This window comes from Eleutherodactylus coqui, chromosome 1 (genome assembly GCF_035609145.1).
Source record: "Eleutherodactylus coqui strain aEleCoq1 chromosome 1, aEleCoq1.hap1, whole genome shotgun sequence".
NCBI classification, from domain to species: Eukaryota; Metazoa; Chordata; class Amphibia; order Anura; family Eleutherodactylidae; genus Eleutherodactylus; species Eleutherodactylus coqui.
In genome coordinates, this window is record NC_089837.1 from 710,909 (window position 1) to 730,985 (window position 20,077).

A 20,077-nucleotide genomic window follows, 5' to 3' on the forward strand; every position below is an offset into this window, starting at 1 on the left:
ACTACTGCCTAACCCATGAACTCCTGCAGCAATAATGGGTGACTACTGCCTAACCCATGAAACTCTGCAGCAATAATGGGTGACTACTGCCTAACCCATGAAACTCTGCAGCAATAATGGGTGACTACTGCCTAACCCATGAAACTCTGCAGCAATAATGGGTGACTACTGCCTAACCCATGAAACTCTGCAGCAATAATGGGTGACTACTGCCTAACCCATGAACTCCTGCAGCAATAATGGGTGACTACTGCCTAACCCATGAAACTCTGCAGCAATAATGGGTGACTACTGCCTAACCCATGAAAATCTGCAGCAATAATGGGTGACTACTGCCTAACCCATGAAAATCTGCAGCAATAATGGGTGACTACTGCCTAACCCATGAATTCCTGCAGCAATAATGGGTGACTACTGCCTAACCCATGAAACTCTGCAGCAATAATGGGTGACTACTGCCTAACCCATGAATTCCTGCAGCAATAATGGGTGACTACTGCCTAACCCATGAACTCCTTCAGCAATAATGGGTGACTACTGCCTAACCCATGAATTCCTGCAGCAATAATGGGTGACTACTGCCTAACCCATGAATTCCTGCAGCAATAATGGGTGACTACTGCCTAACCCATGAACTCCTGCAGCAATAATGGGTGACTACTGCCTGACCCATGAATTCCTGCAGCAATAATGGGTGACTACTGCCTAACCCATGAATTCCTGCAGCAATAATGGGTGACTACTGCCTAACCCATGAATTCCTGCAGCAATAATGGGTGACTACTGCCTAACCCATGAAACTCTGCAGCAATAATGGGTGACTACTGCCTAACCCATGAATTCCTGCAGCAATAATGGGTGACTACTGCCTAACCCATGAATTCCTGCAGCAATAATGGGTGACTACTGCCTAACCCATGAATTCCTGCAGCAATAATGGGTGACTACTGCCTAACCCATGAATTCCTGCAGCAATAATGGGTGACTACTGCCTAACCCATGAACTCCTTCAGCAATAATAGGTGACTACTGCCTAACCCATGAAACTCTGCAGCAATAATGGGTGACTACTGCCTAACCCATGAAACTCTGCAGCAATAATGGGTGACTACTGCCTAACCCATGAACTCCTGCAGCAATAATGGGTGACTACTGCCTAACCCATGAACTCCTGCAGCAATAATGGGTGACTATTGTCTAACCCATGAATTCCTGCAGCAATAATGGGTGACTACTGCCTAACCCATGAATTCCTGCAGCAATAATGGGTGACTACTGCCTAACCCATGAACTCCTGCAGCAATAATGGGTGACTATTGTCTAACCCATGAATTCCTGCAGCAATAATGGGTGACTACTGCCTAACCCATGAATTCCTGCAGCAATAATGGGTGACTACTGCCTAACCCATGAAAATCTGCAGCAATAATGGGTGACTACTGCCTAACCCATGAATTCCTGCAGCAATAATGGGTGACTACTGCCTAACCCATGAACTCCTGCAGCAATAATGGGTGACTACTGCCTAACCCATGAATTCCTGCAGCAATAATGGGTGACTACTGCCTAACCCATGAATTCCTGCAGCAATAATGGGTGACTACTGCCTAACCCATGAATTCCTGCAGCAATAATGGGTGACTACTGCCTAACCCATGAAAATCTGCAGCAATAATGGGTGACTACTGCCTAACCCATGAAACTCTGCAGCAATAATGGGTGACTACTGCCTAACCCATGAACTCCTTCAGCAATAATGGGTGACTACTGCCTAACCCATGAATTCCTTCAGCAATAATGGGTGACTACTGCCTAACCCATGAAACTCTGCAGCAATAATGGGTGACTACTGCCTAACCCATGAACTCCTGCAGCAATAATGGGTGACTACTGCCTAACCCATGAATTCCTGCAGCAATAATGGGTGACTACTGCCTAACCCATGAACTCCTGCAGCAATAATGGGTGACTACTGCCTAACCCATGAAACTCTGCAGCAATAATGGGTGACTACTGCCTAACCCATGAACTCCTTCAGCAATAATGGGTGACTACTGCCTAACCCATGAAACTCTGCAGCAATAATGGGTGACTACTGCCTAACCCATGAATTCCTGCAGCAATAATGGGTGACTACTGCCTAACCCATGAAACTCTGCAGCAATAATGGGTGACTACTGCCTAACCCATGAATTCCTGCAGCAATAATGGGTGACTACTGCCTAACCCATGAATTCCTGCAGCAATAATGGGTGACTACTGCCTAACCCATGAATTCCTGCAGCAATAATGGGTGACTACTGCCTAACCCATGAATTCCTGCAGCAATAATGGGTGACTACTGCCTAACCCATGAACTCCTGCAGCAATAATGGGTGACTACTGCCTAACCCATGAACTCCTTCAGCAATAATGGGTGACTACTGTCTAACCCATGAAACTCTGCAGCAATAATGGGTGACTACTGCCTAACCCATGAACTCCTTCAGCAATAATAGGTGACTACTGCCTAACCCATGAAACTCTGCAGCAATAATGGGTGACTACTGCCTAACCCATGAATTCCTGCAGCAATAATGGGGGACTACTGCCTAACCCATGAACTCCTTCAGCAATAATGGGTGACTACTGCCTAACCCATGAATTCCTGCAGCAATAATGGGTGACTACTGCCTAACCCATGAATTCCTGCAGCAATAATGGGTGACTACTGCCTAACCCATGAATTCCTGCAGCAATAATGGGTGACTACTGCCTAACCCATGAATTCCTGCAGCAATAATGGGTGACTACTGCCTAACCCATGAAAATCTGCAGCAATAATGGGTGACTATTGCCTAACCCATGAATTCCTGCAGCAATAATGGGTGACTACTGCCTAACCCATGAACTCCTGCAGCAATAATGGGTGACTACTGCCTAACCCATGAATTCCTGCAGCAATAATGGGTGACTACTGCCTAACCCATGAACTCCTTCAGCAATAATGGGTGACTACTGCCTAACCCATGAATTCCTGCAGCAATAATGGGTGACTACTGCCTAACCCATGAATTCCTGCAGCAATAATGGGTGACTACTGCCTAACCCATGAAAATCTGCAGCAATAATGGGTGACTATTGCCTAACCCATGAATTCCTGCAGCAATAATGGGTGACTACTGCCTAACCCACGAATTCCTGCAGCAATAATGGGGGACTACTGCCTAACCCATGAATTCCTGCAGCAATAATGGGTGACTACTGCCTAACCCATGAAACTCTGCAGCAATAATGGGTGACTACTGCCTAACCCATGAACTCCTGCAGCAATAATGGGTGACTACTGCCTAACCCATGAAACTCTGCAGCAATAATGGGTGACTACTGCCTAACCCATGAATTCCTGCAGCAATAATGGGTGACTACTGCCTAACCCATGAAACTCTGCAGCAATAATGGGTGACTACTGCCTAACCCATGAATTCCTGCAGCAATAATGGGTGACTACTGCCTAACCCATGAAACTCTGCAGCAATAATGGGTGACTACTGCCTAACCCATGAACTCCTGCAGCAATAATGGGTGACTACTGCCTAACCCATGAAACTCTGCAGCAATAATGGGTGACTACTGCCTAACCCATGAATTCCTGCAGCAATAATGGGTGACTACTGCCTAACCCATGAATTCCTGCAGCAATAATGGGTGACTACTGCCTAACCCATGAAACTCTGCAGCAATAATGGGTGACTACTGCCTAACCCATGAATTCCTGCAGCAATAATGGGTGACTACTGCCTAACCCATGAATACCTGCAGCAATAATGGGTGACTACTGCCTAACCCATGAATTCCTGCAGCAATAATGGGTGACTACTGCCTAACCCATGAACTCCTTCAGCAATAATGGGGGACTACTGCCTAACCCATGAACTCCTGCAGCAATAATCGGTGACTACTGCCTAACCCATGAATTCCTGCAGCAATAATGGGTGACTACTGCCTAACCCATGAACTCCTGCAGCAATAATGGGTGACTACTGCCTAACCCATGAATTCCTGCAGCAATACTGGGTGACTACTGCCTAACCCATGAAACTCTGCAGCAATAATGGGTGACTACTGCCTAACCCATGAATTCCTTCCCTGTACAGTATATGCTTATAAATGTTATTTACTGCATTAATGTTTTATGCAAAAACTGTCTGAATCTGGGTAGAAGAATAGTGTAAGGACCCCGCAGCTACCTGGGACCTAAGATTCCATCGTAGCCCAACATATTCCCTAAAGTACTTGCAAGTGCTCTAAATCCTAAATTCTAAAGACCCAGTAGGCACACTTCTCTGTCCCTCGGACCTCAATACACACCGGGGACAGCTGTGTTTTAAATGGGAGGGCTGTAGTGGCCCGGAAGGTCCTCCAGAATTGTCACACCATCACCTGTCCTGTAACATCTAGCTATGTGCTCCTAGAAGACATAGAAGGTGCTGCACATCAGAAAGACCCCATCTTTGCCCTTTCTTCACAAGCATCAGCTAACTACTTAGCAACAGCTGGCTGCCGATTGGCTGCTTGTCACGCTAACACTGATTAGAAGAAGGGGAAGGGTTAAAGTGCCAAGAGCGGGGAAAGCAATAGTGTGAGGCAGAATGTTAGGAGGGGTTTAGAGAGAAAGTCCAGGAGAGGAGACAGGAAGTGAAGGAGGAGTTAGTGGGGAGTTTGGAGAGGAAGTAGTGAGAAGGTAGTCGGAGGAGGAGGATGTGAGTAGAGGTGCAGCAGCGTGGAGTGGATTTACCGTATTCCTGTCGGAGAAAGGAAGAATTTTACAAGTCTCCTAACAAGCTGCAGTGTGGAGGATAACGTGTGGGACCCATCATCACAACATGGAGCTGCACGAGCCCCTCTTAACAGTGAAGCCAAGGAAGTGTAAAGAGGCCCATTACCAAAATATCTTCACTAACGACATAGCAAATCAGCGGAGTAACCTAACAGATAACTAGGACTGTGGGAATCCCACTGAGGAATCTTTAACAGAGAGAGAGCGTTGAAGTCTCAATTGTCAGGCATCTTAATGAAAGTGTGGAGCAACGTTAATGTCTGCCATAAAGTATCACTGCCATTGCTGAGGAACTCTACCTAATTTTCAAACGTTTTACCAAAAGCTGAAGTAAACTGAGTATCTCCAGTGTGCACTTCAAGGCTACAAGGACTCGTGCCAATTATTTCTACACCCATTCTACAATTCCATCAACCTAGAGATACTGGCGTCACGTGACAAACTACTATTGTTAATTACTATTCATAGTAAAACCCTGTTCGCCACTGCATACGGCCGAGCCAGGCCTTTTGCCGGCATTGCTTGGAGAGATTGCAGAGCCACCCGTGACAACCATCTTGTTTACCTGTGGTCTATCCCACATTGGCTTCCATTCAGACGCTGCATTGGGTCGCGTTTGGCCTCAATGACTGAAGTCACCCTCCGCGGCCACTTCCCACTGGATTCCCATAGATGTTTGGAAGGATTTGCCTCCATTCCTGGAGGAGCTTCAGTTAGTGATGGGTAATGATGGGAGTACGAATACAACATTCTAGTTCGCCCCACTAGCAGCAGCCAAAAAGGCAAACCCAATTCTGGGATGTATTAAGAGAAGCACAGAGTCTAGATCATGTGAGGTCATTATCCCCTCTACTCTTCCTTAGTCAGACCTCATCTGGAATACTGGGTCCAGTTCTGGGATGTATTAAGAGAAGCATAGAGTCTAGATCACGTGAGGTCATTATCCCCTCTACTCTTCCTTAGTCAGACCTCATCTGGAATACTGGGTCCAGTTCTGGGGTGTAAGAGAAGCATAGAGTCTAGATCACGTGAGGTCATTATCCCCCTCTACTCTTCCTTAGTCAGACCTCATCTGGAATACTGGGGCCAGTTCTGGGATGTATTAAGAGAAGCATAGAGTCTAGATCATGTGAGGTCATTATCTCCCTCTACTCTTCCTCAGTCAGACCTCATCTGGAATACTGGGTCCAGTTCTGGGGTGTAAGAGAAGCATAGAGTCTAGATCACGTGAGGTCATTATCCCCCTCTACTCCTCCTTAGTCAGACCTCATCTGGAATACTGGGTCCAGTTCTGGGCACCCCACTTTATACAAGACATAGACAAACTGGGGGGAGTTCAGAGAAGAGTCACCAAGATGGTGAGCGGTCTGCAAATCCTGTCCTATGAGGAACGGGTAAAGGATCTGGGAATGTTTAGCCTACAGGAAACAATCCCTTACACACTCATGCCGATGGAAAAGTGAAAAAAAAAATATGGTTCTTGGAAAGTGGTGATGAAAGAAAAACAAAATAACGAGATGGGGACTTGGAGAAGTTGAGGAACTTGTGGAGCGCCTGGCTCATCTTGTCATCCGGAGACCCGGGAGCACCGCCCCAAATCGCTAGTGCCCCCTAGGCTATGGATTACGGTCATCGGGCTACTTGATTACCCTTCTTTGTTTTCTGCTGCTCTTCAGTACCTGATTCGGCAGGGCGGTCCTGGTTCCATGCTGTACTCTGGGCCGTGTGATTTACCTGCTCAGATCCCACCTTTGTAGTAATCCCCTTCCCTTAGGGCTCACACCCACTCGAGGTTTTTTAAACGCGATCGTCAATGGGACTTTCTAATGTTAAAACCGCATGGCGCAAACATCACACAAACTGCCGAAGCGATTTAACTTTAGAAAGTCCCATTGACAATCGCCTTAAAGAACGCAAACGATATTGCAGTGTTAAAAAAACCGCAAGCGGGTGTGATCTCTTATTTACCCTGATGGGGTAATACATTTGGTAAACCGCACCCCATTTTATAGGACCCCCTAAGTAAGTCTACCCCAACTCATCCTCTATATGACCGTGCGGGTCTGAGGACAGGACTCGGCTGACTGTCCGCCATTAGTGTACTTACTGTGAAAAGTCACCAGAGGCTGTGGGGGGGCGCTGCTGAACCCATAATCCTCCTCATCCTCCAGCGTGGTGGTCGTGACGGGCACAAGAGGGATGGCTGCCACCACTAGAACAGTCAAGGATCATATAAGCCAACATGAGAAAATGTGCTTCACACATCACACTGTGCAATATATACCACTACACAATATATACCACTATACAATATATAACACTACACAACATATAACACTATACAATATATAACACTATATAACACTACACAACATATAACACTATACAATATATAACACTATATAACACTACACGATATATACCACTACACAACATATAACACTACACAATATATAACACTATACAATATATAACACTATACAATATATAACACTATACAATATATAACACTACACAATATATAACACTATACAATATATAACACTATACACTATATAACACTACACAATATATAACACTATACAATATATAACACTATACAATATATAACACTATACAACATATAACACTATACAACATATAACACTACACAACATATAACACTATACAATATATACCACTACACAACATATAACACTACACAACATATAACACTATACACTATATAACACTACACAATATATAACACTATACACTATATAACACTACACAACATATAACACTATACAATATATACCACTATACAATATATTCCACTACACAACATATAACACTACACAATATATAACACTATACAACATATAACACTATACAATATATAACACTACACAATATATAACACTACACAACATATAACACTATACAATATATACCACTACACAACATATAACACTATACAATATATACCACTACACAACATATAACACTACACAACATATAACACTATACACTATATAACACTACACAATATATAACACTATACACTATATAACACTATACAATATATAACACTACACAACATATAACATTACACAATATAACACTATACACTATGTAACACTATATAATACTATACAATATATAACACTACACAATATATAACACTACACAACATATAACACTATACAACATATAACACTACACAATATATAACACTATACAATATATAACACTATACACTATATAACACTATACAATATATAACACTACACAATATATAACACTATACAGCATATAACACTATACAATATATAACACTACACAATATATAACACTATACAATATATAACACCACACAATATAGAACACTAAATAACATATAACACTATACAATATATAACACTACACAATATATAACACTACACAATATATAACACTACACAACATATAACACTACACAACATATAACACTATACACTATATAACACTACACAATATATAACACTATACACTATATAACACTATACAATATATAACACTACACAATATATAACACTATACAGCATATAACACTACACAATATATAACACTATACAATATATAACACTATACAATATATAACACTATACAATATATAACACTACACAATATATAACACTATACAGCATATAACACTATACAATATATAACACTATACAATATATAACACTATACACTATATAACACTACACAACATATAACATTACACAATATAACACTATACACAATATAACACTATACACTATATAACACTATACAACATATAACACTACACACTATATAACACTATACAATATATAACACTATACACTATATAATACTATACAATATATAACACTATACACTATATAACACTATACAACATATAACACTATACACTATATAACACTACACAACATATAACACTACACAATATATAACACTACACAATATATAACACTATACAATATATAACACTATACAATATATAACACTGTACACTATATAACACTATACAACATATAACACTACACAACATATAACACTATACAATATATAACACCACACAACATATAACATTACACAATATAACACTATACACAATATAACACTATACACTATGTAACACTATATAATACTATACAATATATAACACTATACAATATATAACACTATATAACACTACACAATATATACCACTACACAATATATAACACTACACAATATATAACACTACACAACATATAACACTACACAACATATAACACTACACAATATATAACACTACACAACATATAACACTACACAATATATAACACTACACAATATATAACACTACACAATATATAACACTACACAACATATAACACTATACAATATATAACACTATACAATATATAACACTATACAATATATAACACTATACACTATATAACACTACACAACATATAACACTATACAATATATAACACTACACAATATATAACACTATACAATATATAACACTATACAACATATAACACTATACACTATATAACACTATACAATATATAACACTATACACTATACAACACTATACAATATATAACACTACACAATATATAACACTATACAACATATAACACTATACAACATATAACACTACACAATATATAACACTATACAATATATAACACTACACAACATATAACACTATACACTATATAACACTATACAATATATAACACTATACAACATATAACACAATACACTATATAACACTATACACTATATAACACTATACAATATATAACACTATACACTATATAACACTACACAATATATAACACTACACAATATATAACACTATGCACTATATAATACTATACAACATATAACACTACACAATATATACCACTATACACTATATAACACTACACAATATATACCACTATACACTATATAACACTATACAACATATAACACTATACAATATATAACACTATACAATATATAACACTACACAATATATAACACCACACAATATATAACACCACACAATATATAACTCTACACAATATATAACTCTACACAATATATAACACTATACACTATATAACACTATACAATATATAACACTATACAATATATAACACTACACACTATATAACACTACACAATATATAACACTATACAATATATAACACTACACAATATATAACACTATACACTATATAACACTATACAACATATAACACTATACACTATATAACACTATACACTATATAACACTACACAATATATAACACTATACAATATATAACACTATACAATATATAACACTATACAATATATAACACTACACACTATATAACACTACACAATATATAACACTACACACTATATAACACTACACAATATATAACACTATACAATATATAACACTACACAATATATAACACTATACACTATATAACACTATACAACATATAACACTATACACTATATAACACTACACAATATATAACACTATACAATATATAACACTATACAATATATAACACTATACACTATATAACACTATACACTATATAACACTATACACTATATAACACTATACAATATATAACACCACACAATATATAACACTACACAATATATATCACTACACAACATATAACACTACACAATATATAACACTATACAGTATATAACACTATACAACATATAACACTATACACTATATAACACTACACAATATATAACACTATACAATATATAACACTATAAACTATATAACACTACACAATATATAACACTATACACTATATAACACTATACAATATATAACACTATACAATATATAACACTATACACTATATAACACTACACAATATATAACACTACACAATATATAACACTATGCACTATATAATACTATACAACATATAACACTACACAATATATACCACTATACACTATATAACACTACACAATATATACCACTATACACTATATAACACTATACAACATATAACACTATACAATATATAACACTATACAATATATAACACTACACAATATATAACACCACACAATATATAACACCACACAATATATAACTCTACACAATATATAACTCTACACAATATATAACACTATACACTATATAACACTATACAATATATAACACTATACAATATATAACACTACACAATATATAACACTACACAATATATAACACTACACAATATATAACACCACACAATATATAACACTACACAATATATAACACTACACAACATATAACACTACACAATATATAACACTATACAATATATAACACTATACAACATATAACACTATACACTATATAACACTACACAATATATAACACTATACAATATATAACACTATACACTATATAACACTATACAACATATAACACTACACAATATATAACACTACACAACATATAACACTACACAACATATAACACTACACAACATATAACACTATACAATATATAACACTATACACTATATAACACTACACAATATATAACACTATACAATATATAACACTACACAATATATAACACTATACAATATATAACACTACACAATATATAACACTATACAATATATAACACTATACAACATATAACACTATACACTATATAACACTATACAATATATAACACTACACAACATATAACACTATACAATATATAACACTACACAATATATAACACTATACAACACATAACACTACACAACATATAACACTATACAATATATAACACTATACACTATATAACACTATACACTATATAACACTATACACTATATAACACTATACAATATATAACACCACACAATATATAACACTACACAATATATAACACTACACAATATATATCACTACACAACATATAACACTACACAATATATAACACTATACAATATATAACACTATACAACATATAACACTATACACTATATAACACTACACAATATATAACACTATACAATATATAACACTATACACTATATAACACTACACAATATATAACACTATACACTATATAACACTATACAATATATAACACTATACAATATATAACACTATACAATATATAACACTACACACTATATAACACTACACAATATATAACACTACACAATATATAACACTACACAACATATAACACTATACAATATATAACACTATACACTATATAACACTATACAATATATAACACTATACAATATATAACACTATACACTATATAACACTACACAACATATAACACTATACAATATATAACACTACACAACATATAACACTATACACTATATAACACTACACAACATATAACACTACACAATATATAACACTATACACTATATAACACTATACAATATACAACATATAACACTATACAACATATAACACTACACAATATATAACACTACACAATATATAACACTACACAATATATAACACTATACAATATATAACACTATACAATATATAACACTATACACTATATAACACTACACAACATATAACACTATACAATATATAACACTACACAACATATAACACTATACACTATATAACACTACACAACATATAACACTACACAACATATAACACTATACAATATATAACACTACACAATATATAACACTATACACTATATAACACTACACAACATATAACACTATACAATATATAACACTACACAATATATAACACTATACACTATATAACACTATACAATATACAACATATAACACTATACAACATATAACACTACACAATATATAACACTACACAATATATAACACTACACAATATATAACACTACACAATATATAACACTACACAATATATAACACTACACAACATATAACACTATACAATATATAACACTATACAACATATAACACTATACAATATATAACACTACACAATATATAACACTATACACTATATAACACTATACAATATACAACATATAACACTATACAACATATAACACTACACAATATATAACACTACACAATATATAACACTACACAATATATAACACTACACAATATATAACACTACACAACATATAACACTATACAATATATAACACTATACAACATATAACACTATACAATATATAACACTATACAACATATAACACTACACAATATATAACACTACACAATATATAACACTATACAATATATAACACTATACAATATATAACACTATACACTATATAACACTACACAACATATAACACTATACAATATATAACACTACACAACATATAACACTATACACTATATAACACTACACAACATATAACACTACACAATATATAACACTATACACTATATAACACTATACAATATACAACATATAACACTATACAACATATAACACTACACAATATATAACACTACACAATATATAACACTACACAATATATAACACTACACAATATATAACACTACACAATATATAACACTACACAACATATAACACTATACAATATATAACACTATACAACATATAACACTATACACTATATAACACTACATAATATATAACACTATACAACATATAACACTACACAATATATAACACTACACAATATATAACACTACACAATATATAACACTACACAATATATAACACTACACAATATATAACACTACACAATATATAACACTACACAATATATAACACTACACAACATATAACACTATACAATATATAACACTATACAACATATAACACTATACAATATATAACACTACACACTATATAACACTATACAACATATAACACTACACAACATATAACACTACACAACATATAACACTATACAATATATAACACTATACACTATATAACACTATACACTATATAACACTACACAACATATAACACTATACACAACATATAACACTACACAATAGATAACACTATACACTATATAACACTACACAACATATAACACTACACAATATATAACACTACACAATATATAACACTACACAATATAAATCACTACACAACATATAACACTATATAACACTACACAACATATAACACTACACAATATATAACACTACACAACATATAACACTATACACTATATAACACTATACAATATATAACACTATACAATATATAACACTATACAATATATAACACTATACACTATATAACACTATACAATATATAACACTACACAATATATAACACTACACAACATATACCACTATACAATATATAACACTATACACTATATAACACTATACTCTATATAACACTATACACTATATATAACACTATACAACATATAACACTATACAACATATAACACTACACAACATATAACACTACACAATATATAACACTACACAACATATACCACTATACAATATATAACACTACACAATATATAACACTATACAATATATAACACTACACAATATATAACACTACACAATATATAACACTACACAACATATAACACTACACTATATAACACTGCACAACATATAACACTACACAATATATAACACTACACAATATATAACACTACACAACATATACCACTATACAATATATAACACTACACAATATATAACACTATACAATATATAGCACTACACAATATATAACACTATACAATATATAACACTACACAACATATAACACTACACTATATAACACTACACACTATATAACACTACACAATATATAACACTGTACAACATATAACACTATACAACATATAACACTATACAATATATAACACTATACAATATATAACACTACACAATATATAACACTACACAACATATAACACTACACTATATAACACTACACACTATATAACACTACACAATATATAACACTATACAATATATAACACTACACAATATATAACACTACACAATATATAACACTATACAATATATAACACTACACAATATATAACACTACACAACATATAACACTACACTATATAACACTACACACTATATAACACTACACAATATATAACACTGTACAACATATAACACTATACAACATATAACACTATACACTATATAACACTACACAACATATAACACTACACAACATATAACACTACACAATATATAACACTACACAATATATAACACTACACAACATATAACACTATACACTATATAACACTATACAATATATAACACTGTACACTATATAACACTATACAATATATAACACTATACACTATATAACACTACACAATATATAACACTATACAATATATAACACTATACAATATATAACACTATACACTATATAACACTATACACTATATAACACTATACAACATATAACACTATACACTATATAACACTATACACTATATAACACTATACACTATATAACACTACACAACATATAACACTACACAACATATAACACTACACAATATATAACACTACACAACATATAACACTATACACTATATAACACTATACAATATATAACACTACACAACATATAACACTACACAATATATAACACTACACAACATATAACACTATACAACATATAACATTATACAATATATAACACTACACAACATATAACACTACACAATATATAACACTACACAATATATAACACTACACAATATATATCACTACACAACATATAACACTACACAATATATAACACTATACAATATATAACACTATACAACATATAACACTACACAATATATAACACTACACAATATATAACACTACACAATATATAACACTACACAACATATAACACTATACAACATATAACAGTATACACTATATAACACTACACAATATATAACACTATACAACATAACACTACACAACATATAACACTACACAACATATAACACTATACAATATATAACACTACACAATATATAACACTACACAATATAAATCACTACACAACATATAACACTATATAACACTACACAACATATAACACTACACAATATATAACACTACACAATATATAACACTACACAACATATAACACTATACACTATATAACACTATACAATATATAACACTACACAACATATAACACTATACAATATATAACACTACACAACATATAACACTATACACTATATAACACTATACAATATATAACACTACACAACATATAACACTACACAATATATAACACTACACAACATATAACAGTATACAATATATAACACTACACAATATATAACACTACACAATATATATCACTACACAACATATAACACTACACAATATATAACACTATACAATATATAACACTATACAACATATAACACTATACACTATATAACACTACACAATATATAACACTATACAACATAACACTACACAACATATAACACTATACAATATATAACACTACACAATATATAACACTACAAAATATAAATCACTACACAACATATAACACTATATAACACTACACAACATATAACAGTATACAATATATAACACTACACAATATATAACACTACACAATATATATCACTACACAACATATAACACTACACAATATATAACACTATACAATATATAACACTATACAACATATAACACTATACACTATATAACACTATACACTATATAACACTATACAATATATAACACTACACAATATATAACACTACACACTATATAACACTACACAATATATAACACTACACAATATATAACACTATACAATATATAACACTATACACTATATAACACTATACACTATATAACACTATACAATATATAACACTACACAATATATAACACTACACACTATATAACACTACACAATATATAACACTACACAATATATAACACTATACAATATATAACACTATACACTATATAACACTATACACTATATAACACTATACAATATATAACACTACACAATATATAACACTACACAATATATATCACTACACAACATATAACACTACACAACATATAACACTACACAATATATAACACTACACAATATATAACACTATACAACATAACACTACACAACATATAACACTACACAACATATAACACTATACAACATAACACTACACAATATATAACACTACACAACATATACCACTATACAATATATAACACTACACAATATATAACACTATACAATATATAACACTACACAATATATAACACTATACAATATATAACACTACACAACATATAACACTATACACTATATAACACTACACACTATATAACACTACACAATATATAACACTACACAACATATAACACTATACAATATATAACACTATACAACATATAACACTATACAATATATAACACTATACAATATATAACACTACACAATATATAACACTATACAATATATAACACTACACAACATATAACACTATACACTATATAACACTACACACTATATAACACTACACAATATATAACACTACACAACATATAACACTATACAACATATAACACTATACAACATATAACACTATACAATATATAACACTATACAATATATAACACTACACAATATATAACACTATACACTATATAACACTACACAATATATAACACTATACACTATATAACACTATACAACATATAACACTATACAATATATAACACTATACAATATATAACACTATACAACATATAACACTATACAATATATAACACTATACAATATATAACACTATACACTATATAACACTACACAACATATAACACTACACAACATATAACACTACACAATATATAACACTACACAATATATAACACTACACAACATATAACACTATACACTATATAACACTATACAATATATAACACTGTACACTATATAACACTATACAATATATAACACTACACAACATATAACACTATACACTATATAACACTATACAATATATAACACTACACAACATATAACACTACACAATATATAACACTACACAACATATAACAGTATACAATATATAACACTACACAATATATAACACTACACAATATATATCACTACACAACATATAACACTATATAACACTATACACTATATAACACTACACAATATATAACACTACACAATATATAACACTACACAATATATAACACTACACAATATATAACACTACACAATATATAACACTACACAACATATAACACTACACAATATATAACACTACACAACATATAACACTACACAACATATAACACTATACACTATATAACACTATACAACATATAACACTACACAATATATAACACTACACAATATATAACACTACACAATATATAACACTACACAACATATAACACTACACAACATATAACACTATACACTATATAACACTATACACCATATAACACTATACAACATATAACACTATACACTATATAACACTACACAATATATAACACTATACAATATATAACACTACACAAGATATACCACTATACAATATATAACACTATACACTATGTAACACTACACAATATATATCACTACACAACATATAACACTATATAACACTATACACTATATAACACTACACAATATATAACACTACACAATATATAACACTACACAATATATAACACTACACAACATATAACACTACACAACATATAACACTATACACTATATAACACTATACACCATATAACACTACACAATATATAACACTATACAATATATAACACTATACAATATATAACACTACACAACATATAACACTATACACTATATAACACTACACAACATATAACACTACACAATATATAACACTATACAATATATAACACTACACAATATATAACACTACACAATATATAACACTACACAATATATAACACTACACAATATATAACACTACACAACATATAACACTACACAACATATAACACTATACACTATATAACACTACACAACATATAACACTACACAATATATAACACTATACAATATATAACACTACACAATATATAACACTATACAATATATAACACTATACAATATATAACACTATACAATATATAACACTACACAATATATAACACTATACAATATATAACACTACAGAATATATAACACTACACAATATATAACACTACACAACATATAACACTACACAACATATAACACTATACACTATACAACATATACCACTACACAACATATAACACTACACAATATAAAACACTACACAACATACAACACTATACACCATATAACACTATACAACATATAACACTATACACTATATAACACTACACAATATATAACACTATACAATATATAACACTATACAATATATAACACTATACACTATATAACACTATACAATATATAACACTACACAATATATAACACTACACAACATATACCACTATACAATATATAACACTACACAATATATAACACTACACAACATATAACACTACACAACATATAACACTATACACCATATAACACTATACAACATATAACACTACACAATATATAACACTACACACTATATAACACTATACACTATATAACACTACACAACATATACCACTATACAACACATAACACTATACAACATATAACACTATACAATATATAACACTACACACTATATAACACTACACAATATATAACACTATACAATATATAACACTATACAATATATAACACTATACAATATATAACACTACACAATATATAACACTATACAATATATAACACTACACAATATATAACACTATACACTATATAACACTACACAATATATAACACTACACAATATATAACACTACACAATATATAACACTATACACTATATAACACTACACAACATATACCACTATACAACATATAACACTACACAATATATAACACTATACACTATATAACACTATACACTATATAACACTACACAATATATAACACTATACAATATATAACACTACACAATATATAACACTATACACTATATAACACTACACAATATATAACACTATACACTATATAACACTATACACTATATAACACTACACAATATATAACACTACACAATATATAACACTATACAATATATAACACTATACACTATATAACACTACACAACATATAACACTATACACTATATAACACTATACACTATATAACACTACACAATATATAACACTA

The 20,077-nt window shown here is 31.8% G+C and overlaps 1 protein-coding gene across 2 annotated transcripts in view; it reads right to left on the reverse strand.

The window, feature by feature from the left end:
* The window catches only part of LOC136617946 (T-cell differentiation antigen CD6-like), a 177,700-nt gene that overhangs the window by 62,198 nt on the left and 95,425 nt on the right, over nucleotides 1–20,077 (reverse strand). For both annotated transcript variants that reach the window (XM_066594293.1, XM_066594292.1), the window contains one exon: nucleotides 6,927–7,031. In XM_066594293.1, the coding sequence (XP_066450390.1) occupies nucleotides 6,927–7,031 (105 nt within the window). The remainder of the gene's footprint in view (nucleotides 1–6,926; nucleotides 7,032–20,077) is intronic.